At 41.8% G+C, this 18,541-nt stretch overlaps 2 protein-coding genes across 5 annotated transcripts in view; one reads left to right on the forward strand and one right to left on the reverse strand.

The window, feature by feature from the left end:
- The window catches only part of LOC125447927 (gamma-glutamyl hydrolase-like), a 39,214-nt gene that overhangs the window by 4,407 nt on the left and 16,266 nt on the right, over positions 1-18,541 (forward strand). Inside the window, exon 1 of one of the 3 annotated variants that reach the window (XM_048522728.2) lies at positions 15,740-16,143. The exons of 1 other annotated variant lie outside the window; for it this stretch is intronic. In XM_048522728.2, coding sequence (XP_048378685.1) covers positions 15,924-16,143 — 220 coding nt within the window. In that variant the 5' untranslated portion in view covers positions 15,740-15,923. Of the gene's footprint in view, positions 1-15,739; positions 16,144-18,541 lie in introns of those variants that run through there. One more of the 3 variants, XM_048522727.2, reaches the window with a different exon arrangement.
- On the reverse strand, positions 5,260-16,023 carry LOC125447926 (inositol 1,4,5-trisphosphate receptor-interacting protein-like). Of its 2 annotated transcripts, XM_048522724.2 has the most exons (3): positions 15,715-16,023; positions 14,299-14,368; positions 5,260-8,347 (listed from the first exon to the last, which is right to left on the reverse strand). In XM_048522724.2, exons 2-3 carry the CDS (start codon positions 14,331-14,333, stop codon positions 6,730-6,732), a joined length of 1,653 nt encoding a protein of 550 aa, XP_048378681.1. In that variant the 5' UTR covers positions 14,334-14,368; positions 15,715-16,023; the 3' UTR covers positions 5,260-6,729. The 2 variants fall into 2 exon arrangements, with proteins under 2 accessions (XP_048378681.1, XP_048378683.1); XM_048522726.2 differs by lacking the exon at positions 14,299-14,368.

Genomic DNA, 18,541 nt, shown 5'->3' on the forward strand with positions numbered 1-18,541 from the left:
AAAACTCAGCTAAAAGTCTCCCATGTAGTCTTCAGTTTGGATCTATTGTTAGTGCACAAACTGGCTTGTGCAACCAGTTTCAACCAAACGCTATTCAAAGCAAGAATAATGTCATATTCTTTGGTTAGAGGCTGTTTGATCCTTTAGTTCCTTAACAATCATGTCAGATGATCTGAATGGTGTGGGGATATGGTTCAATGGCACCAGGACATGTGTTAAAATCTGAAAGGAGCGTGTCGTGACAGTGAAGCAAATAGATCGCAACATCTTACCCCTCCATGCCAAGTTCCTCAGCAGCCTAGCTGAGATACCTTGAAGCCAGGCACCAGGCAGGCAGAACAACCTTTGGGAGATTTGATCCTGGCCACCAAGAGCAGTGATGGTAGGAACTGCAGATGCTGGAGAATCTGAGATAACAAGGTGTAGAGTTGGATGAACAGAGCAGGCCAAGCAACATCAGAGGAGCAGGAAGGCTGACGTTTCGGGCTAGACCCAAAAGGGTCTGCTGTGTTCATCCAGCTCTACACCTTGTTATCACAGAGAACAGTGTTTATTCCCTGCCTAAATTTTATTAATTACAACTACATTTCTTTTTTCTCCGCTCTCTCATATACCATGGCTCTACGGTCAGTTTGCTGATCTTCCCCAGACCCCCACTCTTGTGAACACAAAGAGCAAGAGGCCAAGGGTCCTGCAGCACTATCTCCTCGATCCCTCCACTTGCCTCACTCACATCCTTCTATTCCAGACCACTGACGAAATTCAAGGTTATTAATCTGAGTGAGTGAGTGCCTCCTGACCCTAGGTTTTTAATAACTCCTCCCCCCACCACGTTACAGTGTTTGCAGCTGAGACTCCAGCTCATCACTCCTGAGCCAGAGTTTCTAAAGCAACCAACATTTGTCACAGATGTGGTCATGATGATTCACAATGAGGTCCATCAGCTCCCACATCATGCAGGTACAACACATCAGCTGAGTCTGCATTTCTATTTTATTCAGTTAGTTGACAGTTTGTTCTTCTACAACTTTGCTACTGGTCTCATTGATTTTATTCTGTAAAATATTTCCTCGTTTACCTTTAATCTGAAAATAATTTCCAATTGATAGTCAAAGCAGCAGCTATTACCAACAAATGAATTTACAATTTTACTGTGATGGCACTCTTTGCTTTATGCTGGGCCCCCAATCCAGGGCTTCAATTTACCCTGTTAAAAGACTTTACATTCTGTGAACTGCAAAAGCAAACAAAAAAAACACTTCTTCCGCTCTGCTCCAAAATCTTGGAAACATTCCCTTGGGACATCATTCTCAAGTCCTCACAAACAGCTTCAAGTTGAAATTAGCAGAGGGCTGAACACATTTCACTGCTAAGTTTCAAAAATAGCTTATGCAGTTATCAAAAAGCATTTTTTAAAATTGTTATCACTATGACATGATCCTTGTATCTGTAGTGTTTTACATGTAGAAAAGTGTCAAAGTGTAGAAAAGTAACTATTGTCAGTCCACAGTGAGTGCTGCTTTCTGTGAATTATTCTGAATTGACTGTATCCACAAGTTAATTTCTGGTCTTTGATGTTAACACGAGTTAAAAATTAGCAGTTTGCACACTGCAGCATTCTGTTTGTTTTACACTAGCATTCTCTGGTGGTGATTTGTGAAAATGCAGTTTGGTGTCAAGGCTGCGTATGAGACTGAGGAACCATGCTCCTCTCGGACCTGTGCCTATTGCGAGAAATGCCACAGGCAATATCCCACAGCATCTGTGGTAAACAGTGGAAGTATTATTTAGGTTTGATTAAGGTCTTTGTCAGTCTTGTCCATTAAAAAACTCGTTTTTTATTTGTTGACACTGAGGCAACTTGATGTTTTTTTTTATTCAAGGATGTGGGCATCCCTGGCTTGGCAAGCATTGATTTCCCATGCCTAAGTGCCCAGAGGGCAGTTATTTGTCAACCATATCTTTGTAGATACTGGCCAGAACAAGTAAGGATGGCAGATTTCCATCTCTGAAGGGCAATGAGCTGGGCTTTTTTTCCTGACAATCAATGTTTTCATGGTCATCATTACACCCTTAATTACAGAGGTTTTTTTAATTGAATGAGTTCTACCCTCTGTCATGATGGGATTCGAACCCTTGTTCTCAAGACATTACCTGTGACTCTGGATTAATAGTCTAGTGACAATACCAGTCGGCATCATCTATTTTTATTATTTCAGAAAAGGCACTGAGTCTCACAACAAGCAAATGCATATTCAAACAGAAATTGTCAGAAGGGTGGACAGGCACAATGTGGAAGGGTGACAGTTTTGCATGTCACTTTCAGTTTGCATTTGCGAAGAAACAAAAATCAGATGCTACTTGTAGTCTTGAGGAGCAAAGCAAAGAACAGAAAGCATTGAAATACATGAACGTTGAATATGACCTGATAATTGCAGACATAGGAGCTCCCTTGAATGTTGTGGAAAAAGCAGAATAAAGAAGCGTTTTAAAAAATACTTGTTCCTCAAATACAAGTGATATAATGGATTGAAAAATATTTACATATACACATAACTGTTAAAAAACATGACATCTTCAAATTTTGCTGAGTAAAATTGCATGAGAGTCCATTAGCTCCGACAAGTATTTCTTCATTTATGTGACAGGATAGATCTTTTACTTACATAGCAAGTGCAAATCCCAAAAACTGAGCAATAGTCTCATTTTCTGAGCTCGAGGTAATTCATCTGCCACTTTGAAGAAACACTTGTTACTTACATGCAGCATTGTTTGTCTCTTTGTATTTGTTGGCTACACATTGCCCCCTGCTTGACCTGAACTTTGTTTCATGAGGAGTACTCACAGTGTGACAGTTTAAATCCTGCCTTTCAACAGTTGGTGTTTGTCACGAGAAAGACTGCCTATGTTTCCTATTACTTGATCCAATGGCTGATGCTTGGCAGGTATTGCTGACGACAATTAGTCCCGTTTGCTTTTTGGTCACTGAGAAACTCACGATTTTGATCGTGGGGATGGGGTGATGATAAGAACATAACAGTGCAATACAGGCCCTTCGGCCCTTGATGTTTTGCCGACCTGTGAAACCAATCTGAAGCCCTTTTAACCTGTACTATTCCATTATCATCCATATCTTTATCCAATGACCATTTAAATGCCCTTAAAGTTGGCGAGTCTACTACTGCTGCAGGTAGGGCATACCATGCGCTTACTATTCTCTGAGTAAAGAACCGACCTCTGACATCTGTCCTATATCTGTCACGCCTCAATTTAAAGCTATGCCCCCTCTTGCTAGCCATTACCATCCAAGGAAAAAGGCTCTCACTGTCCACCCTATCTAATCTTCTGATCATCTTGTATGTCTCCATTAAGTCGCCTCTTAACCTTCTTCTCTCTGACAAAAACAGCCTCAAGTCCCTCAGCCTTTCCTCATAAGACCTTCCCTCCATACCAGGCAGCATCCTGGTAAATCTCTTTTGCACCCTTTCCACCTTTCCAATGCTTCCACATCCTTCCTATTAGGCGGCGACCATAACTGGACGCAATACTCCAAGTGCGGCCGCACCAGAGTTTTGTAGAGCTGCAACATGACCTCATGGCTCCGAAACTCAATCCCTCTACCAATAAAACCTAACATATCGTACGCATTCAATGTTAGAGTGAGGGCTAGATTCTGTTTGGAGATGGGCATTGCTTGGGTGATATGACGGACTTGTCACTTGTCTTGCTCTTGCTGCATTTGGACATGGACTGCTTCAGTATGAGAGTTCTGGCGATTGGTGCTTAAAGTTATGCAACCATCCATGGAACATCCCTACATCGAAGCTTATGATGGAAGGAGGTTCATTGATGAAGCAGATGAAGATGGTTGGAACATGAACACTACCCTGAGAAATTAGTTATTGTGCTGCAGCGATAATATCCCTTCCTCTGAGCCAAGAAGTTCAAGCCATCTGCTCCAGATGTGCGTCATAACTTGTCTGAGCAAGGTCAAGAAAAATACCTACCCTCAGAAATTCCTGCAGAGGTGTTGCAGCCATGATGTTAGGCCTCCAACAAGCACCATCATCTTCATTTTGTGCCAGCTATTACCCAACTTAAGTTAAATACCAAACAATTGACAGTTGCTGGTTAGGTGCAGATATGTCCCTTTAAGGTCAAAATGTCTAAATGCTGAAATGAAACTCTGCTGAGTCCATTCAATTTATTTGAATTTACTTCCAATGTAACTAAAATACAAAATTCACCTCCTGTTTTGCCTTTTGTGCAGCAATTTACGTACAACACTTGGAGTGTGTGTTCAGCTCTCCATACTTTATACAAATCAAGACATTACTTTGTTACTATCGTAATTTTTTGACCTTTTTAAAACCACACCTTTGATAAGACTTATGATACATGTTTTGAAAATCTTAAATAGCTCTCGGGACATTTCTAACTGGTCTCTAAAATATTTGAATATCATCTGAATAAGTAGACAATCATTTGGGGTCCTTAACTAGAGGCAAGTACATTTACAACATTTTAAAATGGCCTGGCCAGGTGTGCGAATAGCCAAGGTTGAAATAGAATAAAAACCAAACGAACTGCAGCTGCTGGAAATCAAACTAAAACAGAAACCACTGGAAAAAGTTCAGCAGGTCTGTTAGCATCTGTGGAGAGAAATCAGAGTTAACATATCAGGTTCACTTCCTCAGAAGTGGTTTAGAGAGACATGGGCCAAACGTAGGCAAGTAGAACTAGTTCAGTTTAGGAAACTTGGTCAGTATGGACAAGTTACACTTAAGATGCTGTTTCTGTGCTGTATTACTGTGTAATCATCTATGTGAACATGATGTACCAGAACGCAGATATACATATTAGGCTGCCAGCAGTATGTGGTGAAGCTACTTCCTTCTATTTTTAGATGTGTCATGGAGTTGGTTGAGAAAAATTCACAAATGCAAGTCTTGTCAATGATCAACAAGGAAATAGGTATGCAGGCAAAGTTTGGTGTATATACTTTTTTATCCTAACTTTGGCAGGGATACATTCAAACACATGGCTACTTATACTCAAACCTGTCTGATTATCAAACGTAATAAAATGCATTTATTCCATATGTCAACCACACCTGCAATGAGTAACAGATGACTGATTATTATTCAGAAAACATAACTGACTCCAGATTAATTGCTTCAATCCTATGACTATAGATTGCTGAGACTGTGGGAACTGATACATTCCAAATTGTGTGCTTAGAAGGAATTGTGAACTCTGTTCGAAGCTACAACAGGTTTATTCATTGTAAAATACAGCGTACAGATGACTCAAAAGCACCCTATTATACACATTAGGGTGGAACGCTGCATTTTTAAAAATGACCATGGATAAATGTCCAAGGCCAAGTTGAAAAGAGTAACAATGATGTTGTTGATTAATTCATTATTTCTTAAACATTGCTAACGTATAAAAGGAATAGAAAGATTTTTTTAAAAATGCACATTTTTAAAGTTTTCTGAGATTAAGGTGAATTTTCATTTAAATGCATAGGGGAAACAAGTATGGGAGTTCGAAGAGCAAAAGCAGAAGAAACAGCGTCAGGGAACAATAAAGATGGCAACATGCTGGAGATGACAAAATTAGTGATCATAGTTACAACTATTTGAATATTTCTTCCAGGAATTGGAGGTTCAGCAGAGCTTACCCGAGTACATAGTATTGTTCAACCAAAAGCTGGACTCGGGCTTCCAGTTAAAGCCAGTCCACCACCATTTCTTCAAATAAGGAATTGCACTGCAGATCTGAGGTCTCAGCTCATCAACATCCCACAGGGCACACATCCATTGAACTCTCATGTTTAAAAAAAGATGGAACAATAGTTGAAAAGATCCTTTTAAAATCCTTGTTATGCCCTTGCACAAATATCGGTTTTGTTTAAAAATGTACCATTAGGCTCACAACAAAAAAACAAGTGCAGAACTGTGAAATTCAATGAGGAAAAACAAGCGGTCAAACTCTGCAATTATCAACAACATCCTTAAGACTTGGCCAGAGGGAATAACATGATTTTTTTTGTTCATTTCTTTACAGTGATGATTTTGAGGTGTGTGATAAGAGCCCAGCATCAAATAAAGGACTTGATTAATGATACTAATATGAGGATTTGAGAGCACATACACAATAAACTCTTAATCACTGCATTATTATTTCAATCTGGCCACAGAACAAGTTTGGACTGTTAATTTTGCTCAATTGTTGGTTTGGTTTAAATTTTGAAAATATCTACCCCTCACCACTGTAACAGAATACAGTGGGCCTGACTTCTCACTGAATTTACACCTTCCCAAATCCTTTTGTAATGACTGGATTGGCCACTGCCTACTCATCCCATTCAGAATGTTGAGGCCAGTTCAGTTGTCCATTGTCACATGTGAACATCCTCAGTGTACAGCTACTTGCAACAAATTTGCAATATCAGGATGTCCATATTGACATTCTGAGTGCATTATCAGGAATGGAAACCAAAGTGGAGAGTTGAAATATCTGCCAGTAAAAACACACAACTATTTTGACTTGGGGAGAACATTTAACAATAAAATGGCATCAGAAATGTGTCCATGTATTAAAGAAGAGAAATGAGTGCCATGTAAATAACATCTATTAAATGTACTCTGAGTGGAAATGTAAATATTACATATCTGTTAAATAATTCTGCTCCCAACCTAGGAGCAAAGGCTCTGTTTTCAGTCAGCTGACTGTATTATCTTTAATGCTTTCCATCATTAATGGACCCATGTCCCTTAATATTTTCTGATATTCCATAAGTGCCTGACCGTAAGAGTCACGCTGTGTTACAAAGGACCGGAAGAGGTTTATAGGCTCTGCATATAGAAGCATTTCTGGAATTCCCATTTGCTTAGGAAATGTTTGGTTTCCAATCATAAATCGATAGAGCCGTTTCTCATCCAAGCATTTTCCAAGATACTTCAAAATGTCTCTGAGCCGATGTTCCAGGTGACACTCATGCCAGTTTGAATATGGCTGACTTAACAACAGATGCATAAGGACAGTCTTAAAAAAGTAGGACCCAAGAATGTTCCGCTGGTCTGGAGAGCTGCGCAGCTTTTCAGTTAGAAAGATCAATATTTGAAGGCATTTGAGGTGACAACTGTTTTTGGGAACGCTTTTTGCCATGATTTTCAGAAATCTGTACTCGCAGACAGCACAGGATATGTGCCAGTAGGTAGTGGATGGCACTGTATTCTTGGTATAATCAGGAAAGCGCGATACAAGATAGACATCTGAATCCTTCAGCCGCACAGCAGGGAAGGCTTTAATATAGATGTTTCGTCCAGACTGATACTGGACTTTTAAACCACAGCAACCCGTAATATTGTGGAAAGAAAGATCAAAGTCATACTTATGACAAACTTTGTTCCAGGATTTTGCTAGTGCAACCCTGAACCATTTTAGAACTTTCTTGTAGTCTAGATACCATTCGGAACACACGATAGAAGCCAGGCAATTTGCACGAACATCAGCTTCAAACCTTTTACTGTGAATAAGACAAAGAACATCACCCTCGAGTTCAGTACTTTTACACAGGCAACCCAAGTCAGTACTTCCAGGTGTTACCATAACAATCCGGCCATAACTTTGCTTATCAGGTGGAAGGTCACAGCAACAAATCTCGGGTTTAAAGCAATATCCATCCTGAAGAAAAATTGGAACCAAAATGTCATACACCGTGGGTGTCTTGCAGCCCCATTTCTCAAACTGACTACCGATGCCAACACAATCTTCGAGGATCAGCTCAGAATCCCATTGGCAAATATTCCTACAGGCTTCCAACAGGTTGTCTACAAAGCTCTCTACAAATTCGCACGTCTGCATTGGCTCTTGGCTCACGTTCTGAATACATGTGTTGTAAAACTGATCCAAAACACATTTGTCAGGAATATTCAAAATGTTGTTGTAAATTCTCTGAGGAAATTCATTTTCCTTCTCTCCTTCTTCCTCTTCCTCACTGTTATAGTCTTGTGGTGTATGTGGACATGTGTCCTGTCTCCATAGTTCCAAGAACAGAATTGTAACCATCAAGAGAATGTTCCAGGTGTTCCAATCAATCTGTGTTGAGTTTTCTGTTTTTACCAATGTGTTGACCTTCATTTCCTGCTCAGGATCATTCTTTTCATCCACTTCTTTCTGGAGTCGCTCCATCTCCAGCTTATACTTGCTCTCCTGCTCCTTCATCCTTGACTGAACCTCTTCACTCTCAACTTCATCACTCAGGAGGCGGGGGTGGTACAAACTTCCCGTTATCACCAGGAGGCACACACTGAAAAGCCCGAATAGTGCTGGCATCCTATAAACAAGAAGCAGAGAACAGATTTTCAGAGAACGTGGAATTTACAGCATGAACCAGATTTGTACATCTTTCAGAGGCTGAATCCCCATTGAGAGGCCTTGTAAGTCATACAATAATTCATCCTCTTCACTAGTTTGTAACACACACAGCTTCCTTTCCTATCTTATAACTGCTTCAAGCAATCTCATGGAAGTTGATAATTGGTAGCAGTTAATAAATGTGGGACACTGATGGGGTTATGTTTAGTGCTTGCACAGAAAGTTTAGAACCTTACCCGCCAGGCATACATCATCAGAAATAGTTGGCACACAGCCATACATTAAAAATTAACTGCTTGACACCACGTTTGGCTTATGCAATTTTTGGACACGCAGTAGAGTGGATTGCTCTGGACTGCTAGTTTTTAATTAAACACTAGGTCTCTATAATTGCAATGTGGGGTTTTAACGTAAAATTTCAGAAAGATATCAGTTGTCATGAGAAAACAGCAAGATTTGACACTTGGAACTTGGATAGGACTGAAGTACCTCGGGTGGTTTGGAGCTCCACAATTGTTTCGTCCAGACTGATACTGGACTTTTAAACCACAGCAACCCGTAATATTGTGGAAAGATTTGACACTTGGAACTTGGATAGGACTGAAGTACCTCGGGTGGTTTGGAGCTCCACAATTGTAAATTCTGGGCAAGGGACAAGATGGGCTAGGTTTGGTATGTGAAAGTTGATTCAAAAACCAGGAGAATGTAGCGTGGTGAAAGCAAGTCGAGGACAGAATATCAATGAATAAGACAGAAAAGTAAAGAGACCTGTCAAGGGAACCACGAATAAAATAAACAATAAATGTTGTGCTGAAGATCAAGGAAACAGGAGGCAAAACCTAACAAGCAGCATCACCAGTTATACAGCAGATATATGAACAGTGGTCTGTCTAGCCTGCCCCAAACAACAGCAGTGCATCCTCCACGCCATTAAAACCCAGAGAAATGCTTGGAAAAAGCAATGGAAAACACAAGTTAATTTTGGGGAAATTTCCTCCTTTCTTCTGTCCCCTTCACCTCCAAGTTATCACAAGTAATCTGGGAGACCACATTACTCAAATTAGTATTACACAGTGACTTGGTAGGAAGTAAAAGCTGTCCCAGCCGGAAAGATTCAACAAAGCCAAAAGGAGTTACAGAGTCATACAACATAGAAAAACAGACCCTTCAATCCAATCAGTCCAGGCTGAACATAATCCCAATCTCAACTAGTTCACCTGCCTGCTCTTGCTCATATCCCTCCAAACCTTTTCTATTCTTGTACTTATCCAAGTGTATTTTAAATGTTCTAATTGTACCCACATCCAGCCCTTCCTCCAGACATTCATTCCACACATGAACTACCCTCTGTGTAAAATCTTTGCCCCTCATGTCTTTCTTAAAATTTCTCTCCTCTCACCCCTTATCTTTTTATAATCTTTTGGAAGGTCACCTCTCGACCTCCTACGCTCCAGTGAAAAACACCCAGTCTATCCAGCTTTTCTTTAGGAACTGAAACCTTCCATATCCAGCAACATCCTGTAAATCTCTTCTGAATCCTCTCCAGCTTATTAATATCCTTCCTTTAACAGGGTGACCAGAATTGGGCACAGTATTCCAGAAGAGACCTCACCAATGTCCTGTACAACCTCAACATGATTTCCCAACTCCTATTCTCAAAATTATTCTTTGGAAAAAGAACTGCCTCAATATCCATCATAATTCTGTCTTTATACAACTTCAGATTTTAACTCCTGGTCCTCCCCAATTTATTTAGTTGAAACAATGTGAGCAGACAAGCACAAAACAGTCTCATCAAATCCTCTAAACCTTGTTATATTCACCATCTGTTGCAAAGAATTTCGTAAGGGAGGTGACGTACGATTTTAATGGGGATACAGAAACAATGATATCCGAGGAATTCCGCAGATAAATCTCAAGATGACAGCAAAAATTCACAAAACTGATATAAAAGCGTGTGGGATCTGTGACTACTCATGGATGAATAGAACACAAAAGAAAGAAATTATTAAATTTCATAAGGCCTGGTTAGGCCCGAGCTGCAGGATAATGCTTAGTCTGGACACCAAACTTTAAGAAACATGTCAAGGGCTATAAGATGGTAAGGAAGAGATCTAACAATGTGGTGTTAGAACCCTCGCTGATTTTTTACAATTTAAAATTTTTCTTTTATCAGTTTTGGTTTGGAACTATGAACCAAGAGCTGAAAATGTCCTTTCGACAGTGAGAAGCCAAAAACAAAAGAACAGAGACTAGGTCTAATAGTTAATTGCAGATTGGTTCTTGATCGAAAGGATTCTACAGATTCTTCACAACACTGGGGACGGCACTGTGTTTAACCAGATACTGGACATGTGGCTATTAACGAGGTCATTACCTGGAAATTAGTGCTAGCAAGTGTCCAAAGGAACATGATGGTAAAACAGAGGTAGGGGCAAGAATTTGAACTGGATTTTTTGCAAAGAGGTTTGGCTGTTGATATTACAGCATGAAAATTTGAAAGCTCCCTGTCTAACCTCCCATTATCAGCTGTAACACATTCAGAGAACAGAAACTAAAAGTTTTAAGTAGTACTGACTTCCTCAAAGTGAGTTGAAACATGGCACTGATCAACATCATCTTAAAAACCAAACAAGAAACAATCATATATGCCAAAGCAACAACGTGTTTTGAAAACCACTGAAGTAATCTGACCAGTTTTGTTATTATCTTTTACTTAGTCTTTAACTGTGTTTGGTTTGTCTGTCTTTTGTGTAACTGGTGCTGAACTTAAATCAGATATCAATTGAATTATAATGTATAAAGTCACTATATTATTAATAAATATTTAAGTCTTTTGTTTGACCTACAACCCCAATGTCTATAATTAATTATTCACAGTTTTAGATTGGTTTTGAAAAACCAATGGGTCCGCATTGAAAATATTGGGATCAGTTTTGAGGTTCTTCAAATGTTTTAACTTTACTGCGTTGTGAATATCGAGGTAGGAAGGCTGACTTGATTTGGCTGTCTGTCTCTGTGTGGTAACAGCAGTACAAGGGATGAGAGATTTGTTACGTGAACAGAGTGGAAAAGCTGAAGTTGATCCTCTTGGTGCAGACGGGTTAAGAGGTGATTTGTTAAGGAGTTCAAAAATCAGTAGTTTTGCAAGAATAAATAACCATCTTCAACGGTAAAAAGATCAGGAAATCAGTGGACACATATAAAGTGATTGGCAGAAATAAATCAAAGATATGTGAATATACAGGTTATATAAAACTGTTATTTTTTGACACAGGGTTGCTGTAATGTGCCTGGACAGATGATGACAGCAGCATCATGAGCACAATGGTGAGAAGTATTTCAAGGGGGAAATATTTGGATGTCGAGGAAAGAATGAAGAAAAAATTAGAAGCAAAATACTGCAGATGCTGGAAATCTGAAACAAACACAGAAAATGCTGGACAAACTCAGAAGGTCTGGCAACATCTGTGGAGACAGAAACAGTTAACATTTCAAGACCAATTGAACAAACAGTTCTGCTGAGTTTTTCCAAGGGAGGGAGTTCAATTGGACAGTGCTCTCTCTGTCCTCAGTCTGTGTTGTCTAATAATAAAATGACCAATAAAAATGCATACTAGTACTCTCAATATTCTTGCTTTTGCTTTCACTTCACTGTCTGTGCCAGAAAACAGCCAGATCTTTTTTCTGTTACCACCAGTTTCGTTACTTTTCCCTGAAGATCAAATATACAGTATTTACCCAACCCACATGCATAGTCTTGTCAAGTTGACCATTATTTGCAAGTGTCGCTCTGTCAAAAACAAACATTTACTGATCTACCTTAAGTAGCCTTTGCTGTTCCAATAATTTGACCAAATTTCCCAATCTCCCCAACACCTACATCCAACTCATTAAAAACAATGAACAACAACTGTGCCAATGCACTCCCATGACACAGCAAAGACATTGAACTCCAAGCAAATTCCAGACCAATGCAAAATATTGGTGAGAATACCAAAGACTTACATTGCCCTTTTTGAGTGAGAAGATTTTAGAACTCTCCATAGATATCTATTAACTTGGTGATTTGACAAAATATAAAATCAAAATTATAAGATGGGGCCTTGTATTTTTGGAACTACACTGGCTGTACCTGATATTCCCCCTCTCTCCAAATGGTCACTTTTTGATTGTCTTCAGCATCCTCCATGACATAGAACAAATTAGCCAATAGCTGCAACCATCTTTTAAATTCTTCAGACTATATTCAGCTCCTTCCAGTTGAGCAAACCCAGACTCCAATAAACTGTTCAAGATACAGGAAAGGGACTTGTGTAAAACTGGTCCTAGCTTCCTAAAAATCTTTGAGTGGAAAACATTCAATTGGGGTATCCTATCCATGTGCAAGGTTGCTAATTCTATCCAAACAATATGTTCATCACAAAAACAGAAATTGTTGGAAAAACTCAGCAGGTTTTGCAGCATTTGTGTAGAGAAAGCAGATGTGACATTGAGTCCAGCGATCCATTTTCAGAACTGGAGTCAAAAAATTTACTTTGCTTTCTCTCCATAGACACTGTCAGGCCCGTTGAATTTCTGAGCAGTTTATGTCTTTGGTTCAAATTTCCAGCATCCACAGTTCTCTGTGGTATTATGATGTGCATTTCTAGTTTTTTGGTACTACAGAAATTTAGCACTGCTGGAAGAAGATACATTTTGTCAAAGTTTATTATCTTGCATTCATTAGTACAATTTGCAAGAAATACCAAATTTTTTTAAAAATCATACCGTATGAAAGAGAGCTCTGATTTGTTGGCATATGCACTTTGATTGGTAGATGTATTACCATGAAGAATGCACCAGCTTGTGATGATGAAGGTTAACAGTGAAGCTTTGTTTACATTTTAAAACCAGGCAGATTGACTCTGATTGATCAAAATGTTGCCATGAGAAATGAACCAGATGATGAATATCATCTATTTTGTTGAGTTGAAACATACATAATGTGTGTACATGTTCTTTTTGGCTTCATGGAACAGGGCCCTGTGTATTAAGACACGTACGCTCCAGTACACACAGTGTAACATTCTGCTACAAGTTTGAGCAGGATGTGAGGTTAGTTTCACACTACGATGATCTTTAAGAGTATAAAAATAGAAAGAAAACACAAAAATAAAATGCCCAACAGAAATGTCATTCACCGCTGACGGAATGCTGCCTTCAAATGAAAAAGACATTCTGCCTCTCAAAGAAATTAGAAGTGGTAAATGAATTTCAATGCCAGTCAAGGAGCACTGATTAGATTCTAGCTTGTTGGAGATGGCCAGGGCTGGCACTTGCATGGTGCAAGTGTTATTTGTTACATGCCAGCCCAAGTCTGGATATTGTCCAGTCGTGTTGCATTTGGATATGCTTCAGGATCTAAGGACTTGTGAATTTTGTGCAATCATTGGCGAACATCCCAACTTCTGACCTGATGATTGAAGATCATTGATTAAGCAGCTGAAGATGGTTGGATCAATGACATCACCCTGAGGAGTTCCTGCTGAGATGTCCTGGAGCCAAGATGACTGACCTTCAACAACCACAACTATCTTGCTTTGTGCTGGGTCTCACTTCAAGCAGCAATGAGTGTTTCCCTGGATTCCAATTAACTCTAATGTCACACGGTCAAATGTGAACTTGATGTCATTGTTCCCTCACGTGGAATTCAACTCTTTAGTCCATATTTTAACCAAAGCTGTAACAAGGTCAGGAGTTGCGTGGGCCTGGCAGAACCCAAACTGATAATCAGCGAGCCAGTTACTACAAAGCAGGTGCTGCTTGATATTGCTGTTGATGCCCCCTTTGATCACTGTCAATCCAAAGTAGGCTGACAGGGCAGTTTACGGCCAGTTTAGATTTGGCTAGTGTGTATACAGGACGTACCTGGATAATTTTCTACATCCCCAGGTAGATGGCATCTACTGGAATAGCTGGGCTCGGGATGTGGCAAGTTCTGAAACACAAGCACAAATATTGTCAGGGTCCATAGCCTTTGCAGTATCCCATGCCTTCAGCCATTTCTTCATGTAACGTGGAGTGAGTTGAATTGTGAATGGAGTGATTTAAAACCAGCCTCTGTGATGCTGGGGAACCTCCACTTGGGGCCAAGATGGATCATCTATTTGGTACATCTGGACGCAGATCATTGTAAATACTTCAACCTTATCTTTTGCATTCATGTGCTCGCCGCGCCCCCCCCGCCCCGCTTATTTTGCAGAAGTTACAGTGAGTTGATTTCTATCTCCAACAGGAGAAATTGCCCTTGGACATTCAATGTCGATGCCACATGCTGAATCCCCCACAACCAACATTGTGGGGTTTTAGAGTACAAGACTTGGAATCATTTGATTGTGAGAAAAGTAGACTGTTGATTAAGCTATGATGTCAGTTTTGTATCCTTTGAAACTACATTTCAAAAAAAGCTGAATATAAAGGCAGAGTGAGGGAGACTTATTTTAAATTCATTTTGCAAAAAGTGGAAAATTTACGAAAATGATGACATGAGGACTGAAAAGGTGGCGGGAAATAAACTGGTGCAGATGAGAGTGGGAACTTCTGCCAGCATCATCCACAACCTTTTATCACCCTTGCTCAGATTCTCACCAGAATGTCGGTGAAATTCCTGGTCACACTGTCGCTATATTCGTGATTTTACCCGGAGGCACTGCAATTTTAAAACCCAACATACAATCGTTGATGCAGCTACACGCAGTTCGCAAATACTTTTCCTGAAATGTCCACTGCTGTTCAGTAATCTCAAAAGAAAAACCTAAATCAAGTAGCAGTCACACTCTCGTTTTGCTTCTCACCATTTTACCAAGGCAGAGAGATGAAAACAATATATACTGTGCAAATGACCATTGAGATTCCGCGTCCAAGACAAAAATAGTCTGTGGATTACAATTAATTAGTTACATCTGGATTCGCAATTGGCTGGGATGTGACGAATGGACGTCAACGAAATACACAATGAAAACTGCTGCTAATCTCCAGGTCTGATAACCCAAAACGAGGAAAAGTGCTGAAGAATGAATTTGAATTACACTGGGCGTGAAAGAGGTGAAGCCCCGAACCTAAGTCCCCGTTGGCTGTGTGCCCGGTCGAGCATCACAGTTGCTCAAAAGGCGATGTGTCTGGAGTGCGAGGGCAGAATGGTTCTGAAGAGGAAAATGAAAGTAAGACAAACTTTCACTTCAACTACAAGCAGGAGGGTAGGGGAGTGTTTGCAATTTGGACGTATGCAGTTGCTGTTGAACCGGAGGAAGCCGCAGTTGCGGTGGAAGCCAGGCCAGCTCTTACCTGGTCACTTGTGGCCCCCGAGCCCGCTTCACATGATGCTGGGGCCTCGCTGCACGGGCGGCGCTGCTTAGTTTAGGCTACCATATCTAGGAAGCGCCTCCTCTGCCTGTGCTCATAACGCTGAGGCGGGACAATACTTTCCCCTGTGACGCCACTAGCCAAGGCAGCTAGCTGGCTCCCCAAACAAGTTCAGGGATCCCCGGTTTAACATGGCTCCACAAAGCGGCTCTGTTACGGCCAGCGAGGCAAGGCGAACAGCCACTCACTTCCCCTGTTCGCATCGACCGCCTCCTGCAGAGTGTCAGCTACTTCCGGGCTTCCCAGTCAGGAAGATCACCATGGCGACGTCTGCGCTGGAACTGCTCCTGTTCGCCTGTTGCGTTTTGCCCGGGCTACACTCATTCGCCCTCAACCAGAGACCCATTGTTGGTAAGTCCTGAACATCCAGCCGGCGGCCGGCTGACAGCTTCCCTCCGCTCTTCAGATTTTTTAAAAGTTACTTGCTGAGTTCCTCTTTCGCCCGCGGTCAGTGCGCACATCTCCATTCTTTTTCAGAACTAACTTGAGTTACTCCTGACAGGACCGGTGTTTTCGGTTTGTGTTAAGTTTTCTCTCTCCGAGACAGCGTCTTTTCAATTAATTAAGAACAGAAGTTGCTGGTAAAGCTCCGCAGGTCTGGCAGCGTGTGTGAAAACAACATCGGAGTTAACGTCGCGGGTCCGGTGACCTTCCTCTTTTAGATGAGAGTATCACCAAAACGCTTCTCGCTTTGTCCGCAGACCTCCCGCTGACTGAGGAAGAACGGTCAGTCCGAAGCAAGGGACTCACCTTTGACCCCTGCACCCACACATCAATGAATACCAGTCACGTTTGGACATCGAGCGGTTTTTCTGCCGCCTTCGCCTCCACGCTTACTTCGTTCACCGGGAGCCCAGCCCTCCCTCCACTGATCCCTTCATCCGCCTCCAACACAAGTCCTCCTCCTGGACACCACCCCCAGGCCTCCTACCTTCCCTCGACCTCTTCATCTCCAACTGCTGTCGAGACACTAACCGCCTCAACCTCTCCACCCCTCTCACCCACTCCAACCTCTCCCCTGCAGAACGGGCAGCCCTCTGCTCCAACCCCAACCTCACCATCAAACCGGCAGACAAGGGTAGTGCAGTGGTAGTATGGCGCACTGACCTCTACATCGCCGAGGCCAAACGCCAACTCTCCGACACCACCTCCTACCGCCCCCTTGATCATGACCCCATCCCTGAGCACCAAACCATCATATCCAACACCATCCATGACTCATCACCTCAGGGGACCTCCCACCCACAGCCTCCAACCTCATTGTTCCCCAACCCCGCACGGTCCGTTTCTATCTCCTTCCCAAAATCCACAAACCTGCCTGCCCTGGCCGACCCATCGTCTCAGCCTGTTCCTGCCCCACCGAACTCATCTCCACCTATCTGGACTCCATTTTCTCCCCTTTGGTCCAGGAACTCCCCACCGACATCTATGACACCACCCACGCCCTCCACCTCCTCCAGGGCTTCCAATTCCCTGGCCCCCAACACCTCATTTTCACCATGGACGTCCAGTCCCATAAAAGCTCTCTGAAGGGTCTAGGCCCGAAACGTCAGCTTTTGTGCTCCTGAGATGCTGCTTGGCCTGCTGCGTTCATCCAGCTCCACACTTTGTTATCTCGCTTTGTGTTCTGTCACTGAAGAGGAAGAATGACGAAAAAAGCTAATGGTCCGCTGAAACTCAGATTTCCTCAACAAAACGGTCCTAACTTTTATGATTGTGGCTATCGGAAGTCTATTGTGTCAGCTCCAAACATCATTGCTGGAATTCCTCTGGTTGATGCCCCAGGTCTGTACCTCTTCAGCTGCTTCATCCATGACCTTCTCTCCATTACAAGGTCAGAAGTGGGGATTTTTGCTGATCATCGCTCAATTGATTTTTAATGTTTTTGTCACGTGCACTGAAATACAGTGAAAAGCTTTGCTTACATGAAGTAGGGCAGATCACGGCAAGCAATGGATGTACATCAAAACGACTTACAGGCTTACAAGCTACATTGCAGGTTACGTGACTTGAGGCTAGATTCCATTCAACAGCCTGATAACAGCTGGAAAGGAGCTGTTCTTGAACCTGCTTTGTGACCTGTGTTCAGCCTTATGTATCTTCTGCTTGACTGAAGATGTTGTAGGAGGTCATTACCAGGGTGGGTTGGGCCTTTGCTGGCCACCTTTCTGTGGCAGTGGGTCATGTAAATAGAGTCCATGGATGTAAGATTGGCTTCTGTGATGGTCTGGGCTGTGCTCACCACCTTGTAGTACTGGGCAGAACAGTTGCCAGACCAGGCTGTTATGTAACTGGACAGTATGCTTTCAACGGTGCATCTGTAGAAGTTTGTGAGGGGCCTTGTGGACATGCCAAATTTCTTGAGCCACCTGAGGAAGAAGAGGCTTGTTGTGCCTTCTTGACTGTTGCATTTATGTGGCAAGTCCAGAACAGGTTGTCAGTTATTGTCACGCTGAGGAACTTGTTGCTGTTCAGTTCTGTTGATGTAGATTAGGGCGTGTTCTGCTTTCTTTCGGAAGTCAATGATCAGTTCTTTAGCTTTGCTGACGTTGAGAGATGGATTGTTTTCATTGCACCACGTCATTTCCTTCTGTATTTTGACTCATCGTTGATACTTATCCGTCCCAGTACAGTGGTGTTGTCACTGAACTTGCAGATGGCATTCTTTCAGAATCTTGCAACACAGTTGTAGGTGTACGGAGAGTAGAGTAGGGAATCGAGGACACATCCTTTGTGGGGGTGGTCTCCA

Source organism: Stegostoma tigrinum, chromosome 40 (genome assembly GCF_030684315.1).
Source record: "Stegostoma tigrinum isolate sSteTig4 chromosome 40, sSteTig4.hap1, whole genome shotgun sequence".
Lineage (NCBI taxonomy): Eukaryota > Metazoa > Chordata > Chondrichthyes > Orectolobiformes > Stegostomatidae > Stegostoma > Stegostoma tigrinum.

What these genes read in the sequence shown, in the direction of transcription:
- LOC125447926 (XM_048522724.2), bottom strand. Translation starts at nt 14,333, where the DNA reads ATGCCATCTACCTGGGGATGTAGAAAATTATCCAG. An exon ending in GGATGTAGAAAATTATCCAG is followed by an intron (nt 8,348 to 14,298) that starts GTACGTCCTGTA and finishes TCTTGTTTATAG; the next exon opens with GATGCCAGCACTATTCGGGC.